General features: G+C 44.5%; 1 protein-coding gene across 6 annotated transcripts in view; it reads right to left on the bottom strand.

Moving 5' to 3' along the window:
• LIN9 (lin-9 DREAM MuvB core complex component) overlaps positions 1 to 18080 on the bottom strand; it is a 234035-nt gene that overhangs the window by 85897 nt on the left and 130058 nt on the right. For all 6 annotated transcript variants that reach the window (XM_033939856.1, XM_033939857.1, XM_033939858.1 and 3 more), the window contains one exon: positions 399 to 532. In XM_033939856.1, coding sequence (XP_033795747.1) covers positions 399 to 532 — 134 coding nt within the window. The remainder of the gene's footprint in view (positions 1 to 398; positions 533 to 18080) is intronic.

Here is an 18080-nt window from a genome sequence, read left to right as displayed (position 1 = left end):
GCTATGCTGTAAGATACTCCAGGCAGTTCACTAAGAAAGCATCAAATATGCTTTATTAAATAAATGAAGCAGACCATATGGTTCTGAATGCCAAAGGCTCACTGTACACTATTAATGGCTGACTAGTGATAAGGAACCATTAGTATACACCATTGCTTGACTTTAAAGATAATCTGTAATTTGGCTCCAGCTTTGGTTTGAATGGAAATACTTGAACCACTGAAAAGGTAATATGAGGGCCGTAGATATTACCAGGCTCATCAAGCTTGCCCATTTCCACTTTCCACTGTAACATCATACCATATGAGATATCTGGTTTAACCTCACTTCCCTAACCTCTTAATTTACATTAATTTTATATTATTCAGAACACCCACATCAAGTGAATTAGTACTTACAAGAACTTCATAATCTGGGACTGTGTGCGTTCCCAGACCTGTCCTGTCAAAAGTCACTCTATATGTAGAATTAAGAGTGTCTACTGCTTCTATTTGTCCTGTGAACAAGCCATCATGGATGCCACGTAGCCGTGCTAAAATTAAAAGGAATATCAAAGATAGAAAATCACAGCAGAATGCTTGATAAGGCAATACCAGAATCTAAAACAACAAATCAGAGAAATACTAGAATCTAGATCAAATCAAATTCTTCTTGAGTGTGCCCCAGCATTTTTCTCTCTCCTCCTACACCCCAATTCTATTACAGGCAAAGTACTTCAATGATATCTTTCTGTGACTGTGCCAATGGAATGCTGCTCCTTTAAATGACTTAAAAAATTGCATGTGCATATCTTCTTTAAGGGGTTTCTAGTGCTACCCCACAAACAGCAAGCCCCAAGAATAAGAGTCTGAGTTGACAAAGGGAAGATTAGGTTCTCACCTCAATAATTTTCTTTTCAGTATAAAGATAACATGAGTCTTGACCAGTGGGTAATTCACTTCTACCCGAGAGTTTTTGCAGAAGGAATCATCTATAGCTTTTCAGCTCCATCTCCTTGTGTCAGTCCCCATCTCCTTAGTTCATACCAAGGCAGTTGATCACCCCTAAAAGATGAGCAACAAGGAGGGCATGGGGAACTACTCGACCAAGTCAAGTCTTTCCTGCTCTGCAACAAAAAATTAATTAAACCCCATGAAATTTAATACAAGCAAGGTGGATCCAAACAAGCCACCTACCTGAGTGCAACCAGCACTCACATTTATACAGCTATTTTAGGCTCTTCCACAAACTTTGCCATAGCAAGTTATTGTATCTCTTGTTGTACCTGCTGGACAGTCAAAAAACAATCTACATACTTTCTTGGCTGCTCCAAAGCAAGCATTTGGAGACACTCACATATCCGAGATAGGAAGCAGGCTAAATTGATAACTGACAGAGTGGGTCATCAAGACTCATGTTACTTTATACTGGAAAAAAGATTATCGAGGCAAGAACCTAATCTTCCCTTCAAGTGCAAAAGGAACATGAGACTTGACCAGATGTACCAAAGCTGTCCCTTGTCTAGGGTGAGGCAAATGAGCCTGCTTCTAGCATGGATTACCCAAATGTGGTGTCCATTTGTGCCTTCACGTCCACACTGTAACACTTTGTGAAAGTATGGAGAGAGTGGACCATGTAGCTGCCCTACAAATCTCCTCAGGCACAAATACCCAGGATTCTGCCCTGAAGAAGCCACATTTCTGGTGGAATGTGCCTTCAAGGAGATTGGTGGCTATTTACCACAGCCAATGTAGACAGATGAAGTAGCTATGTGGATCCATCTGGAAATCAAAGCCTTAGACACTGGCTTCCCCAGTCTGCCAGGACTGATGATCAGATAAATATGATCTGAAAGAAAAATCATTTGTCACCTTTAGAAAATGTCTCACATCCAGTAACTCCAACACTGTGTCTTTTTTCTTTGCACCTGTAACCTGGAATGGGGGCAGTCGGACTTCCTGATTGACATGGAATGCCAACACAACCTTTGACAACAAGAAAGACATCGTGTGTAAAGACATACCCGCCTCTGTAAATCTGAGGAACAGCTCTCTACATGAGAGCCTGAAATTCTGAAACCCTTCTTGTCGAGGCAACAGCTACCAGGAAAACCATCTTGATGGTCAAATCCATCAGTGATGCCTCTTGCAAAGACTTGTACAGGGCTCTATTGAGGGCCAGTAGTACAATGTTGAGATTTCACATTGTAAATGGTTATCACATGGAGGATGCAGATACAAATGCAACACTCCCTTCAGAAACCTGGACACATCCGGATGGGAAGCCAAAGACCCTTTTCTCCACTTGAGCCATAAGGCATGAGAGGCTTGCCACCTGTATCTTTAAGGGGCTAACCCGCCATGCTCTTTTTGAGACCGTCCTGAAGAAATGAAACGACTGTGGAAATTGGGGTCCTAAAAGGCTCCACCTTCTGTTCTGCACACCAGTGTTTAAAAAGGTCTTCCAAGCCTTAGCAAAGGCTATAACCATAGCCGGCAGCTTAGATCATAGGAGGGTAGCTATAACCCCCTCTGACTAACCTTTTTTCTTTAGGGCTGTGTGCTCCAGACCCATGCTGTAAGCCCAAAGCATTCCAGGACTCTCCAGAGCAATTTAGCCCTATGAAAGCAGCACTGGCAGCAGTCTATGGCACTTGTTCTGCTGTAGCCAAACCAGATCCTTGTACCATGAACGTAAGCCTCCCCCAGCGCTTTACAATTATGTTGAAAGCATTCTAGGGCAAGAACCCTCCCTGGATCCAGAGCCTGGTGACAGATAGTCTGCATGTAGATTCTCCACTCCCTCTACATGTGCTGGCAAAAATGGCTTGTAGGTGGGATTCTGCCCAGTGAAACAACTGGGCCTCTAGCTTCAATGGAGCACTCTTGCATTGGCATTGTCCAAAGAAGACTCAGACTGCTTTGCCTTACAGGATCTTTTCAAATGATTGAAGTGCTAAGTGAATGGCTTTCAGGTTCAATCTGTTGATAGATCATTTTCTCTGAAAAGGCAACTATTGGCCCTGAACTGGGCGACCCTTGCAATGACCTCCCTAGCCATAGAGGCTGACATCTGTCATTAATAGCACCCGAGAGGAAATGTGAAGAGGCAAGCCCTTGGACAGTCTTCTTCACTCAAAGCTACCAACGGAAGCTTTGATGCATTTTTGCCCCAGTATCTGCAGGTAGTGCCAAGCCATAGGAGCTAGCTTTGCTAGAACTCTAAAATTTGGGATCTTAGGTTCAGCTTGTGGGAATCCGGAAGAAAAACACAGCCTTTTGCCATGTTAAAAAGGGTTCCCCCAAGTACTCCAGGGATTGTGTCAGTTCCAGGTGACTCTCTTGAATTTATAATCCATCCCAGGTCTTGCAGCATCTGGACAACTTCTGTCAATGTCTTGTGTCTATTGGTCTTGGATGGAGCCCTGATTAACCAATTGGCTAAGCATGGGTGTACATGAAACTCTGCCTTGCGCAGGTGCGCTGCTGCCATCACCATCACCTTGGTAAAAGGTGCTATTGCCAATCTGAACGGAAGTGCCAAGAATTGAAAATGCTTTTCCAGTTCAGGCAATCTGAGGAACTGTCTGTGTTCTGAGAGTTTGTGAGTAAGCCTGTCAAATCCACTGGGCTATGAATTCCCCCAGCACCAGTGAGGCAATGACCGATGCTTTGCCTCCATCTGGAACCTGAGCATCTTTAGTGCTGCATTGACAGACTTCAGATCCAGGATTGGTCTCCAGTTGTCCAAGCCTTTCTTTAGGCATAATAAATTATATGGAATATCTGCCTGAGACCGATTCTGCATATGCCACAGACTCTATGGCTTGAATCCTCATAAGCCATTTTACTATCTCTTGGACTTTGACCACCTTCTTTGGTCTTCTAGCTGGAGAATTCACAAAGAGATCCCAAAGCGCATGCGAGAATTCTAGTTTGTTGCCCTTTGGAATAATGTTCAGCACCCACTGTCTGAACAAATCTTCGCCCTGGCCTCTCTGAACTCAGAGAGTCACCCTCCTATTCAGTGTAGCTTAGGCTCTGGCCTTGCATCATTGGGACTCCTTAGGAGTAACTGTTGAACAGAAACCTGATGTCTGAGCTCTTATGGAACCTCCAAACCTCTGTCTAGATCTGCAAAATTAGCAGACGAGTCTGCTGATGGCTGGTGGGACCGTCTGTAGCTATGAAAGGAACCATGACTTAACTCCTCAGGGGCACGTGGTCTACTGTCCAAGCACAGACTTAGGATGACGATCTTCCACACTGGTCATAAGGTTGTCCAGACCTTTGGCAAAGAGTATTTGTTCATTGAAAAGAAATCCTAGCCTTAGGGGCGACATTTTATTTGCGTCATCCATGCAAATGTATTGTTTATTATTCTTCATAAAAGTATGTTTTCTTTGAATCTTTCCAGCTGACAACTTTCCTGTCGTTATCACGACTGGAGAAGGAAAAAGATAAGAGCTAAGCCCTAGATAAAGATGAAAATTATGGGTTATCCCTGAGTTCAGTTTAAATCTAGTTGTAGAATTCTTTACATATTTTCTATTAAATTTTGCTTTTGTTATCTTGGATCCAAAAGGAGGACTTGAGTTGAAATTTAAGCATATTATTATAGTATTTTGTTAAATGTTTGTTTTGTAAGGGTGATAAGTTCTTGGCTTAAATTTTGCATTCTATACAAGTTTTATACTTGATAATTAAATGTAAAAAAAAAAAAAAAATTAAATGTTAAAAAAAAAAAAAAAAAAAAAAAAAAATTTTCTACTGTTCTCATTCTTCTCTTCTCTATCTATTTTTCTACTAGCTGCACACCGGGTACCACTCCTACACACCAAGGGACTTCAGATACACGTCAGGCAAATTCCAGCGCGCCAACTTTAGTCATAAGGAAGGAATAATGGAAGCAGCAGAAGGTCAGCGAAGCTTTCCAGTATACTGCATCGACTGTCACATGTATGTCTACCTCCCTTCCGGGAGGCAGGCCTACATATGCAGTCGATGTCAGGAACTGGCTAGCCTCAAGAAGGAGGTCGGGAGACTGCAGATCAAAGTACAGGAGCTAGAGGGACTCCGCTCCATAGAGGAACCAGAGGAATTTGAACCAACTGAGGACATCACCAGAGAAAACCACTTCAATGAACAGGTCAAAGAGCTCGAAAGATTCATCGAGGAGGCCTGCAGGATGGTAGAGACACAGGATCACCCGCTCTTCAGAAGGGAACAAACGGATGGAGGACAGGACCCGCCAGGACCCACCAGGACCCACCAGGACCCACCAGGAGCCGAGGGAGAGGAACCTTGCGGAGGAACCAACCAGGAGAAGGAAGGACTGGAGGACCCAATCATCACCGACACAGACCTGAGACCTAGGAGGAAGCTGAGGAGAGGTAAATCTGCTATCGTGGTGGGAGACTCAATCCTGAGAGAGGTGGACAGTCACATAGCAGGAGGCAGAGCGGATCGCCTAGTGACATGTCTCCCAGGGGCAAGGACAAAGGACATCTCCGACAAAATCGAGAGAATCATGGAGGGAGCTGAGACAGAGGACACAGCAGTGATAATCCATGTCGGAACAAATGACGTCAGCAGAAGGAATTTCAACATGACTACACTGACCGAACAGTTTAAGATCCTGGGGAGGAAGCTGAAGCTGAGGACAGGGAAGATAGCCTTTTCAGAGATCCTGCCAGTACCTAGGGCAGATGCGAGGAGGCAGACCGAGCTGCAAGCAACAAATGGATGGCTGAGGCGATGGTGTGACGAGGAGGGCTTCCTCTTTGTACGGAACTGGTCAACCTTCCTGGGGAAAAACAAGCTCTACAGGAGAGATGGTCTGCATTTGAGCACGGCTGGGACGAGGATGCTGGCACGTAACATCCAGACCTGCATAGACATGACTTTAAACTGATAACAAGGGGAAAGCCGATAGTCGATCTGACCTCGACACATCGGACCACAGTATCGAGCAAAGATACTGAGACAGGAACTGGCAACAATGGACTAGAGACAAAATGGACACCACATGGACACAAACCCAAAGATGCAGCACAGGGAACCGAGGGGCATTTAGAGCTAAAGAGCAAAACCGAGGGGCATTTAGAGCTAAAGAGCAAAACAAGGAGGAAACAGCCGGAACCAGAGGGCTATCAAAGAACAAAGAAGCGGGCAGAGGACGAAATAGACACACCGCAGGAGACAACACGCGAGGAGACCAGCAGGAGCAACAAATCAAGAGTAGATCCAAAAGAAAAGGTAACAAACTGGGACTTAAATTGCCTATATACAAATGCTAGAAGCCTAAGAACTAAAATGGGGGAGCTAGAAGTTATAGCCAGAAATAAGGACATAGACATAATAGGAATCACAGAAACATGGTGGACAGAGGACAACAAATGGGATGTGGCCCTGCCAGGGTACAAACTCTACAGGAAGGACAGGGCACACAAGAAGGGGGGAGGAATAGCACTGTATATAAAGGACTCCATTGCTTCATCCAGAATTGAAACAACAATAAGGGCAGACAGTCTGGAGTCACTATGGGTTAAGCTGACAGGAGGGGAAGGAGCTGACATCAAATTGGGACTGTACTATCGCCCACCAGGACAACCAGAAACAAACGACCTGGACCTGGAGGCCGAACTGAGACAGGTGTGCAAAAGTGAAAAAGTGGTGGTTATGGGGGACTTCAACTATCCGGGAATAGACTGGGACATTGGGCACTCAAACTGCACGAGAGAAACTAAATTCCTAGAGGCAATAAGGGACTGTTTCATGGAGCAGCTGGTCACGGAACCAACGAGAGGGGATGCCACTCTAGACCTAATCCTCAACGGGCTAGAGGGACCCGCAAAGGAAGTGGTGGTACTAGCACCGTTAGGGAATAGCGATCACAACATGATCCAGTACAAATTAAACATGGGAACAACCAAGGTGAAAAGAACCACAACGACAGCACTCAACTTCAGAAAAGGAAACTACAAGGACATGAGGAAAATGGTAGGAAAAAAGCTCAGCAACAGCTCAGGGAAGGTGAACACCGTAAAGGAAGCCTGGACACTGCTTAAATGCACAGTACTCAAGGCACAAGACCTGTACGTCCCAAAGTTTAGGAAAGGGTGCAAAAAAAATCAAACTAAAAACCCAGCATGGATAACAACTGCAGTTAAAAAGGCTATAAGCGACAAGAAATCATCCTTCAAGAAATGGAAAAAGGAACCAACAAGGGAAAACCAGGAAGAGCACAAAAGACACCAGAAAGAATGTCATCGAGAGGTCAGGAAAGCAAAGAGAGAATATGAGGAAAGACTGGCAGGAGAAGCAAGAAACTTCAAACCCTTCTTCAGGTATGTGAAAGGGAGACAACCAGCCAGAGAGGAAGTGGGACCACTGGATGACGGAGACAGGAAAGGAGCGATACAGGAGGAAAAAGAGATAGCTGACAGGTTAAACAAATTCTTCTCGTCAGTCTTCACCAGAGAGGACACAACCAATATTCCGGAACCCGAGGAGATTATAAACGGAGAACAAGATGAAAGGTTGGTAAAACTAGAGGTGAGCAAAGAGGATGTCCTCAGACAGATAGACAGACTAAAGAGCGACAAATCACCAGGCCCGGACGGCATCCACCCAAGGGTACTAAAAGAACTGAGAAACGAAATAGCAGAGACACTTCGCCAAATATGTAACCTCTCCCTAAAAACAGGGGAGATCCCAGAGGACTGGAAAATAGCAAATGTCACGCCCATCTTTAAGAAGGGATCAAGGGGTAACCCGGGAAACTACAGGCCTGTGAGCTTGACCTCGGTTCCAGGGAAGATGATGGAAGCAATGGTAAAGGACACAATATGCGAATACATAGAAAACCATGGACAACTGAAGGCGAGCCAACATGGCTTCTGCAAGGGAAGGTCATGCCTCACGAACTTGCTGTACTTCTTTGAGGGAATAAACAGCCAGATGGATAAGGGGGAATCCATAGACATCATTTACCTTGACTTCCAAAAAGCCTTCGACAAGGTACCTCATGAACGGCTACTTAAAAAGCTGTGGTACCACGGGGTGCAAGGGGATATCTACCGATGGATCAAACACTGGTTGGCTGGCAGGAAGCAGAGGGTTGGAGTAAAAGGCCAATACTCTGACTGGCAATGGGTCACGAGCGGAGTTCCACAGGGGTCAGTGCTGGGACCTCTACTGTTCAACATATTTATTAATGATCTGGAGGCAGGGACAAAATGTGAGGTTATCAAATTTGCTGATGACACCAAACTCTGCAGCAGGGTTAGAAACACGGAAGACTGTGAAGACCTGCAAAGGGACCTAACGAAACTGGAAGACTGGGCAAAAAAGTGGCAAATGAGTTTTAACGTAGAAAAATGCAAGGTCATGCATGTAGGGAAAAAGAACCCGATGTTCAGCTACAAAATGGGGGGAACACTGCTAGGGGTGAGTAACCTTGAAAGGGACCTGGGGGTGATGGTCGACACATCACTGAAACCATCGGCGCAATGTGCGACAGCCTCAAAGAAAGCAAACAGAATGCTGGGCATCATCAAAAAAGGTATTACAACCAGGACGAAGGAAGTCATCATGCCGCTGTATCGCGCAATGGTGCGCCCGCACCTGGAGTACTGTGTTCAATACTGGTCACCGTACCTCAAGAAGGACATGGCGATACTCGAGGGAGTGCAGAGGAGGGCGACTAAACTAATAAATGGTATGGAAAATTTTTCATACGCTGACAGGTTAAAAATGCTGGGGCTGTTCTCCCTGGAGAAGAGGAGACTTAGAGGGGACATGATAGAAACCTTCAAAATCCTTAAGGGCATAGAGAAAGTGAATAAGGACAGATTTTTCAAACTGTGGGGAGCCACAAGCACTAGGGGTCACTCAGAGAAACTGAAAGGGGACAGGTTTAAAACAAATGCTAGGAAGTTCTTTTTTACCCAGAGGGTGGTGGACACATGGAACGCGCTTCCAGAGAATGTGATAGGCCAGAACTCTGTACAGGGGTTCAAGGAGGGTTTGGATAGGTTCCTGGAGGATAAGGAGATAGAGGGGTACAGATATAACTAGAGGTAGTTTATAGAAATAGGCAGAAACCACTTCACAGGTCACGGACCTGATGGGCCGCCGCGGGAGCGGACCGCTGGGCGAGATGGACCTCGGTCTGACCCAGTGGAGGCAACTTCTTATGTTCTTATGTTCTTAAGTATAATAAGAAAAAAAAGAAAAAAAAAGAAAAGATATCCACTCAAAGGGGAGCTTTAGAGGCAGAATCTCCCGTCCATTGTCTGAATACTCTGTGGGCAGAGACAGAATAAGCAGACACTTTGCTTATGATCCTGAACATGTCATATAGAACATCTGCTATATAAGAAATCCCTGAAAATACCACCTGAGGGTTTATACTTTCCTCTGAAGTCAGAGCCTGGTGCAGCATCTTATGGCAGGCGTGCACCAGAGAGGAAGCCTTCACTATAGCTCTCAAATCCAAATTTTAAGCTCCAAACTATCATTTGAGGATTAAGTCTACCCTGCGATCCTGAGCATCTTTTAGAATTATTCTACCTTTACTAAGAAGTGATGTACATTTCATAACTTGCACTACCAGTGAATCAAGTTTCAAGTTTATTAACTTTTTAATATACCGACCATCACCAAGTATCTGGCCGGTTCACAATAAAATTTATACAGAGGAAAAAAGAAAAAGAAAAAATTTAAAATATAAAATGTAGTGGGTGAACATTGAAGACATAACTTGACTAACATGAAAGTGAGGATATGAGGGAAAGGGGGGGGGGAAGTTACATATTTTGGAGAAGAGAGGGAAATAGTGGGGATGGGGAAAAACATATTGGGTAGGATCGCTTTTATTAAAGCGGTTGGTTAAATAAGTTGGAACCAATCAGATGAAGAAGAGAAAAGATAAGGAAAAGGGTGAAATAGAGAGGAAAAAGGTAGGAAGAGATCGAAAGATTAGGGGAAGAAAAAGAAAGAATTTAGAAAAAAAAGAAAAAGGGAAGAAGAAAAAGGTGGAACTAAGAACAGACAAAAGCATCTCGAAATAAAAATGTCTTCAAATTGGTCTTGAAATTATCTAGATGTTGTTCTTCTCTAAGTTGTTGTGGTAAAGCATTCCATAGTGGACCTGTAACTGTTGAAACTTAGGAGCCATCTGGTACAATTTTGTCATGGCTTTGGCAAACCTCAAGGGGCCCTCTGGCAGCAACCACTGCTTTATCAGCATCATGGTGATCTCTGGAAGTGAAAAAAACAAAACATGGACCGAGTACTGCTCATAAGAAATTTGAGCCATGGAAGCCGGAGGCAGTTCCAAACTTAACTCCTTCAGAGATACCGCAATGACTTCCATTAAGTCTGCCAGTTTAAAGAATCTGCACACTGTCAGGTTCGCTACCTGGTCCAGGGCTGCCACAGACTCTTAGCTGGTAGCACCCACTTGTGACTCGATCTTCTAAAACTGAGAATTCACTTTGTGATAGCAAAGGAATTGAACATAGAAACATAGAAAGATGATGGCAGATAAGGGTTATAGCCCATCAAGTTTGCCCACTCTATTGACCCACCCCTTTAAGTCTACTAACCCCCTTAATTATACTGCCACTCTACTGACCCACCCTAGTGACTCTATTCCTTGACTTGACACTCGTAGGGATCCCGCTTAGATGAGGTCTCACCATGGCTCTGTACAATGGCATTATGACTTCAGGATTCCTGCTGACGAAGCTTCTCTTGATACAACCTATCATCTGCCGTGCCTTAGATGAAGCCTTCTCCACTTGAGTGGCAGTTTTCATGTCTGCACTGATGATTACCCCTAAATCTCGTTCTGCTGTAGTCCTGGTTAAAGTTTCTCCATTCAAGGTGTAAGCTTTGCATGGATTTCCACTTCCGAGATGCATAACCTTACATTTTTTGGCGTTGAAGCCCAGTTGCCAGGTCGAGGACCAACTTTCTAACGTACGCAGGTCATGCGCCATAGTATCCCGTAGATTGCAGTCACTTACTATATTGCATAGTTTAGCGTCATCAGCGAATAAGGTTACCTTACCTTGAAGCCCTTGAGTCAGATCCCCAAAGAATATGTTGAAGAGGAGTGGGCCCAGGACTGAGCCCTACGGCACTCCGCTGGTCACCTCCGATGTTTTAGAGAGGGTACCGTTAACCACCACCCTCTGAAGTTTGCCACTTAGCCAATCCTTAACCCATGCAGTTAGTGTCTCTCCTAACCCCATCGATTCCATCTTGTTCAGCAGCTTGTGGTGTGGGACGCTATCAAAAGCCTTGCTGAAGTCCAGGTATACGATGTCCAAGAATTCTCCCAAGTCCAGCCTTCTTGTTACCCAGTCAAAGAAGCAGGACCTACCCTTGGTGAATACATGTTGACTGGGATCCCGGAGACTCCCCTCATTCAAGATCGTATCTAATTTATGCTTAATTAGTGTTTCCATGAGTTTACACACTATTGAAGTGAGACTCACCGGTCTGTAGTTCGCAGCCTCTGCCTTGCAACCCTTTTTATGCAGAGGAACGACGTTAGCTGTTTTCCAGTCCAAAGGAACTTTCCCGGTACTTAGTGAGAGATTGAAGAGCACGGCCAACGGTTCCGCCAGAACATCTCTCAATTCTCTGAGCACTCTAGGGTGTAAATTGTCCGGTCCCATGGCCTTGTTCACCTTGAGTCTTGTCAGTTCGCTGTAGACGTCTCCTGGTGTGAATTCAAAATTCTGAAACGGGTCTTCCACGTTTTGTTTTGCCTTCAACTGTGGTCCGTGTCCCGGTGCCTCGCAGGTGAAGACTGAGCAGAAGTATTCATTAGTAGTTCGGCTTTTTCGGAATCCACTACCACGTAGTTTCCGTCCGGTCGTCTAAGGTGTTCTATCCCATCCGTGTTCCTTTTCCTATCACTAATATACCTGAAGAAGGATTTGTCCACTTTCTTAATGTTTTTTGCCAGAGTGTCTTCCACTCGAAGTTTGGCCTCCCTAACTGCCATTTTGACCGCTGCAGACCTGGTCCTATATTCTACTTTGGCTTCTCTTTTCTGTGTTCGCTTGTAGGAAAGAAATGCTTTTTTCTTCTTCTTAACATTACATTACATTACATTTGTGATTTCTATTCCGCCTGTGCCTTGCGGTTCTAAGCGGATTACAGTTAAAAGAGATCAGGACATTACCGAGAGAATTACATTACAACGATTTAAGTAAATTACATGTTGTGGTATAGAAATACAAGTATAAGATATCTGGATTTATCGATAGAATAGCTTGACAGGGTTCAAGTAGTTACAAGGTTCAGTGGGGAAAACAATATAGGCAACTGAAGAAAGATACCTAACTTTGAAGGAATCAGTTGAGTGGATACCTAAGGGAGATGCTTATTTAGGAGAAGGTTAAATGGATACCTAAGGGAGATGCATATTTAGGAGTTTGGATATTTTTGGTAAATGAGGTTCAAGGGGATGACTAGTGTGTTATTTGCTGGGGAGAGTGCATGTGTGATTGGGGAGGGGAATATTAAGTAAGGACGTGTTTTTTGAAAAGAAATGTTTTGATTTCTTTCCGAAACACTTTGATGTCTGTTGTTTTGATCATCAGTTTGGTGATGGTGGAGTCAATTTTCGCTGCCTGAGTTGCTAGAAGGCTGTCGTAAAGTTTCTTACGTCGGGTACCATTATGAGGGGGGAAGGTGAAAAGATTCTGAGTTCTTCTTGATCTGGGTAGTCGGTAGCGGCAAAGACGGTTGTTCAGGTAATTGGGGGCCATACCATGGGTTACTTTGAAAAGTAAGCAGTAGAGTTTGAATTGAGTTCTTGCTTTTATCGGAAGCCAGTGAGAGTCTACATAGGCGGGTGTGACGTGGTCGAATTTGCTGAGCGAGTAGATGAGTCTGATAGCTGTGTTCTGAACGGTCTGTAGTTGTTTTATCATAGTATTTGGGCAAGGTAGGTAGAGGCTGTTGCAGTAATCTAAGCAGCTGAGTATGAGGGATTGTACAATGATCTTGAAGTGTTCTTTGGAAAATAATTTTCTTATTTTTCTTAGGTTTCGCATGGTGAAGAATGCTTTTTTTATGGTTTTGTGTATTTGTGTTTGCATTGTGCAGCCTCTGTCTAGGTGTGTTCCCAGAATTTTGAGAGTATTCTGTATTGGATATTTGATTGTGTTTACATCTAGTTCTGTTAGGGATGGTTTTTGTTCCTTCTCTAGTAGTAGGAATTTGGTTTTCTCCGCATTCAGTTTTAACTTGTGGTTCGTCATCCATTTTTCTATAGTTTCCAATGTTGTTTTCAGGCGTCCGTTGGAGGTGGGGTCTTGAATGTCGAAGGGGAGGAGGATGGTTATATCATCCGCGTAGCTGAAGGATGTAATGTTTAGGGCGTCTAGGGCCGTGCCTAGGGATGCTATGAAGAGGTTGAAAAGTATGGGCGATAGAGGGGATCCTTGTGGAACTCCGCAGGGATTTGACCATGAGTCGGATAGAAGACCATTTGACTTGACTCTGTATGATCTTGTTTTGAGGAATCCTTGGAACCAGTTGAGAACATTACCTGATATTCCTATGGCATCTAGTATCTGGAGTAGTATAGAATGGTCAACTAAGTCGAATGCTGCTGAAAGATCGAGTTGGATGATTAGTAACTTATTTCCTTTGCTGAGGTGCTGACGGGCTATGTCTAGTAGGGAAACCAGAAGTGTTTCAGTACTGTGATTGGTTCTGAATCCGGATTGAGTAGGGTGTAGGATGTGGTGGTCTTCTAGGTAATTGGCGAGATATTGTGCTACTAGACCCTCTATGAGTTTGACGTATAGAGGTATAGAAGCGATTGGTCTATAATTTGTTGGGCTGTCTATTGGGCCTTTGGGGTCTTTTAGTATGGGAGTAATTATGATTTCGCCAAGTTCCGGGGGGAACTGACCTTCCCTTAGGGTGGTTTGCAGCCATAGCGTGAGACCAGCTGTGAATTTAGTGGACGCTGTAGCTAGTAGATAAGGAGGACAATTGTTCAAATCACATGAAGATTTGCTGTATTTTTTGTACAGCCGGTCTAGGTCTGACCATTGTGTCGTTGGGAAGTCGGTCCAGATCCTATCTGCTGAAGTGGCTTCGTCTTTTGTGGGTTTTGTTAGTATCTCTTCTAAGATGTTTCGAGAGTTGTTGAATGTGGATCTGATTGTGATGATTTTGTGTTTGAAATGATCCGCTAGTTGGGAGGCTGGTGGAGTTTGGTTTCCTAGGGTGGCGAGGTGGGGTTTGGTATCAGTGAGATTTCTGACAAGGTTGAAAAGTTTTTTTGTGTCCGGTTTATCGGTGCCAATGAGTTTGGAGTAGTAGTCTGTTCTTTTTTCCTTCAGTTTGATTTTGTATTGTTTGATTTGGTGTCTCCATTCTGTTTTGGTGTGGTCTTGTTTCTGTTTTTTCCATGTCCTTTCTAATTGTCTGCATTGTCTTTTTAGGTGTAGGAGTTCGGCGTCAAACCATTTGTCTGATGGTCTGCATATTTTATTTTTTGTTTTTAGTGGTGCTAGTTTGTTTAAAGCGGATTCACTTGTGGAGCACCAGGTGTTTATGAATCCTTTGGGATTGTTTAGGTCTATTTCTGGGTCTACTGTGTCCCAGAATGTGGTAGGTTCGATTTTCTTTCTGGACTTGAAGCTTGTTGTGTGTGGCGTGGGTTTGTTGTTATTCTGTTAACGAGGTACGAGATCTCCTTAGTGAACCATTGGGGTTTATTGTTTCTTTGCCTTTTATCTACTGATTTTATGTAGCGACTAGTTGCTTCGTGTATGGATGATTTCAGGGACGACCACATAGCTTCCACATTACTGGTCTCTGCTTGGTCCTGCAGCGTCCGATGGATAAAATCTCCCATGCGTGCGAAGTCAGTGCCCCGGAAATTGAGTACCTTTGTTTTTGTGATTGATTTAGGAAGGCCTTTCCTAAGGTTGAACCATACTATGTTATGGTCGCTGGAGGCTAGCGTATCTCCTACCGAGACCCCTGAGACGCTTTCCCCGTTGGTAAGTCCCGGACCCGATCCTGAGAGAGGTTAGCATGGGAGCCCTGCTCCGCCCCTCTCCTGCCCAGCAAGGGAACCATTTAAATTTCTTGGCGCTAACGGCGCACAGCTTCAATCGGGCCCCTTACCAGGCACCAGCAGGATCTTCAAAGTCCTGGACCCGATCCTGAGAGAGGTTAGCGTGGGAGCCCTGCTCCGCCCCTCTCCTGCCCAGCAAGGGAGCCATTTAAATTTCTTAGCGCTAACGGCGCACAGCTTCAATCGGGCCCCTTACCATACACCAGCAGGATCTTCAAAGTCCCGGACCCGATCCTGAGAGAGGTTAGCGTGGGAGCCCTGCTCCACCCCTCTCCTGCCCAGCAAGGGAGCCATTTAAATTTCTTAGCGCTAACGGCGCACAGCTTCAATCGGGCCCCTTACCAGACACCAGCAGGATCTTCAAAGTCCCGGACCCGATCCTGAGAGAGGTTAGCGTGGGAGCCCTGCTCCGCCCCTCTCCTGCCCAGTAAGGGAGCCATTTAAATTTCTTAGCGCTAACGGCGCACAGCTTCAATCGGGCCCCTTACCAGACACCAGCAGGATCTTCAAAGTCCCGGACCCGATCCTGAGAGAGGTTAGCGTGGGAGCCCTGCTCCGCCCCTCTCCTGCCCAGCAAGGGAGCCATTTAAATTTCTTAGCGCTAACGGCGCACAGCTTCAATCGGGCCCCTTACCAGACACCAGCAGGATCTTCAAAGTCCCGGACCCGATCCTGAGAGAGGTTAGCGTGGGAGCCCTGCTCCGCCCCTCTCCTGCCCAGCAAGGGAGCCAGTTAAATTTCTTAGCACTAACGGCGCAAGCGACTGTAGGGACGACTTCCGGAAAATAGAAGCTGCCAACACCAGTTAACTTAGAGGTGAGTGAGAATAGCCACCTAACACTATCTGGAAATCATTCCAGAACACTACTATCAAAACTAAACAACCAATCACTTAGGTGGCTCAACCTACAAACAACATACTGACCAGCCTAAATACCGAGGCCCTCTAAAGTACCAGCTAATCCCATAACAACCACTATCTACCACTCACACAATGGATACAAGCACACCCAAACTCATCCTTGCTCTACTACTGCTATCCCTCTTCACAGACAAATGGAAAATAGCAGGATACCACACACAGCCAATCCCAATCATAACAGTACCACACAAATCCTTTCTACAAACCAGGAAACTCCAAACCCCTAGAACCTTGATCCTCTGTTCATCACCCAACCAAGTAAGCATACCCACAATCTGGGGAAAAAGACATACAACAAAAGCCAAGACAAACTCACAAAGACCTCAGACATCACAAAAAATACTATCAAATATAGCTCCCACCCCTATCCCTCTCATAAAAATCACATCAACAGCATGTTCATACTTAAATATACGATCGGTAAGTCCAAAAACAGAACTAATCAGACTGGCTGATCAAAGATGATCTAGGATGCCTCTTCCTTACTGAAACCTGGCTCACATCTGACACAGACCCTCACATTATTGAAATTTGTCCTAACGGATACAAAATTGAATTAGTATGCCGAGCTAATAGAAGAGGAGGAGGGCTAGCAATCATAGTAAAAAACAACTTCAACATCAAAGTCCTAGCCAAGCATTCCACCCCTCATCTAGACCTTCTAGCCTGCCAACTTTCTGACACCACCCTTACAGGTAATCTAAACTGCCTTCTATGCTACATCACCCCAGGAAAATGGAACACCACTAAACAAGAACTAGAAGAGTTCATCCTCCAGAACTCTCTTTCCTCTACAAATAACCTGATCCTTGGTGATTTAAACCTCCACCTAGAAGACCACACCTCCAAACAAGTAGTAGATATTCTATCTTACCTCAATACCCTATCGTACCAGATCCTCAATCCTGAACCAACACACGAAAAAGGTCATCAACTCGATATTGCAGCATACTCATCCCCAAATCTCAACACACAAACTATCCAAATCACCAACGGTGCCTGGCAACCTACCCTATGGTCAGACCACTACAAATACAACTTCACCATCAACTGGGAGCATAACAAAAATAAACCCACTCCTCCCAAAACAAGCTTTATGATCAGACAGAAAATCGACCCCAACACATTCTGGAGCACAGTGGACCCAGCAATAGATTCCAGCAACCCTAGAGAATTCATAAACACCTGGCGATCTCTCAGCGAATCGACCTTGAACAAACTAGCACCACTAAAAGCAAAAAATAAAATATGTAGACAATCAGATAAATGGTTTGACACTGAACTCCTACAACAAAAAAGGAAATGCAGACAACTAGAAAGGGCATGGAAAAAACAGAAACAAGATAATACCAAAACAGAATGGAAAACCCAAATCAAGCTATACAAAATCAAACTGAAGGAAAAACGAAAAGACTATTACTCCAACCTCATAGGCACTGACAAACCAGACACAAAAAAACTTTTCAACCTAGTAAGAAATCTTACCGACACCAAACAATGTCTAGCCACCCAGGGAAACCTAACACCTACAGCCTCTCAATTAGCAGATCACTTCAAAAATAAAATCATCACAATCAGAACAACATTCAATAACTCACAAAACAACATAGACGAGATTCTAATAAAACCTACAACAGATGAAGCCATATCAGCAGACAGGTCCTGGACCAACTTCCCTACAACCCAGTGGTCTGAACTGGACAGGCTCTACAAAAAATATTGCAAATCCTCATGTGATCTGAACAACTGCCCACCATACCTACTAGCAACAGCTTCCACCAATTTCAAAGCTAGTTACACGCTGTGGCTGCAAACCACACTCAGGGAAGGCCAGTTCCCACTAGACCTTGGTGAAATCATAATTACGCCTATACTGAAAGACCCCAAAGGCCTAATAAATAACCCATCAAATTACAGACCAATCGCTTCTATCCCAACATACGTCAAAATAATAGAAGGGCTAGTAGCACAACAACTTTCCATGTACCTAGAAGCCCGCAACATCCTACATCCATCCCAATCCGGATTCAGAACCAACCACAGTACAGAAACT

Source organism: Geotrypetes seraphini, chromosome 3 (assembly GCF_902459505.1).
Source record: "Geotrypetes seraphini chromosome 3, aGeoSer1.1, whole genome shotgun sequence".
NCBI classification, from domain to species: domain Eukaryota; kingdom Metazoa; phylum Chordata; class Amphibia; order Gymnophiona; family Dermophiidae; genus Geotrypetes; species Geotrypetes seraphini.
The sequence above is the reverse complement of the archived record's forward strand: the minus strand, read 5'-3'. Positions and strand labels throughout refer to the sequence as shown.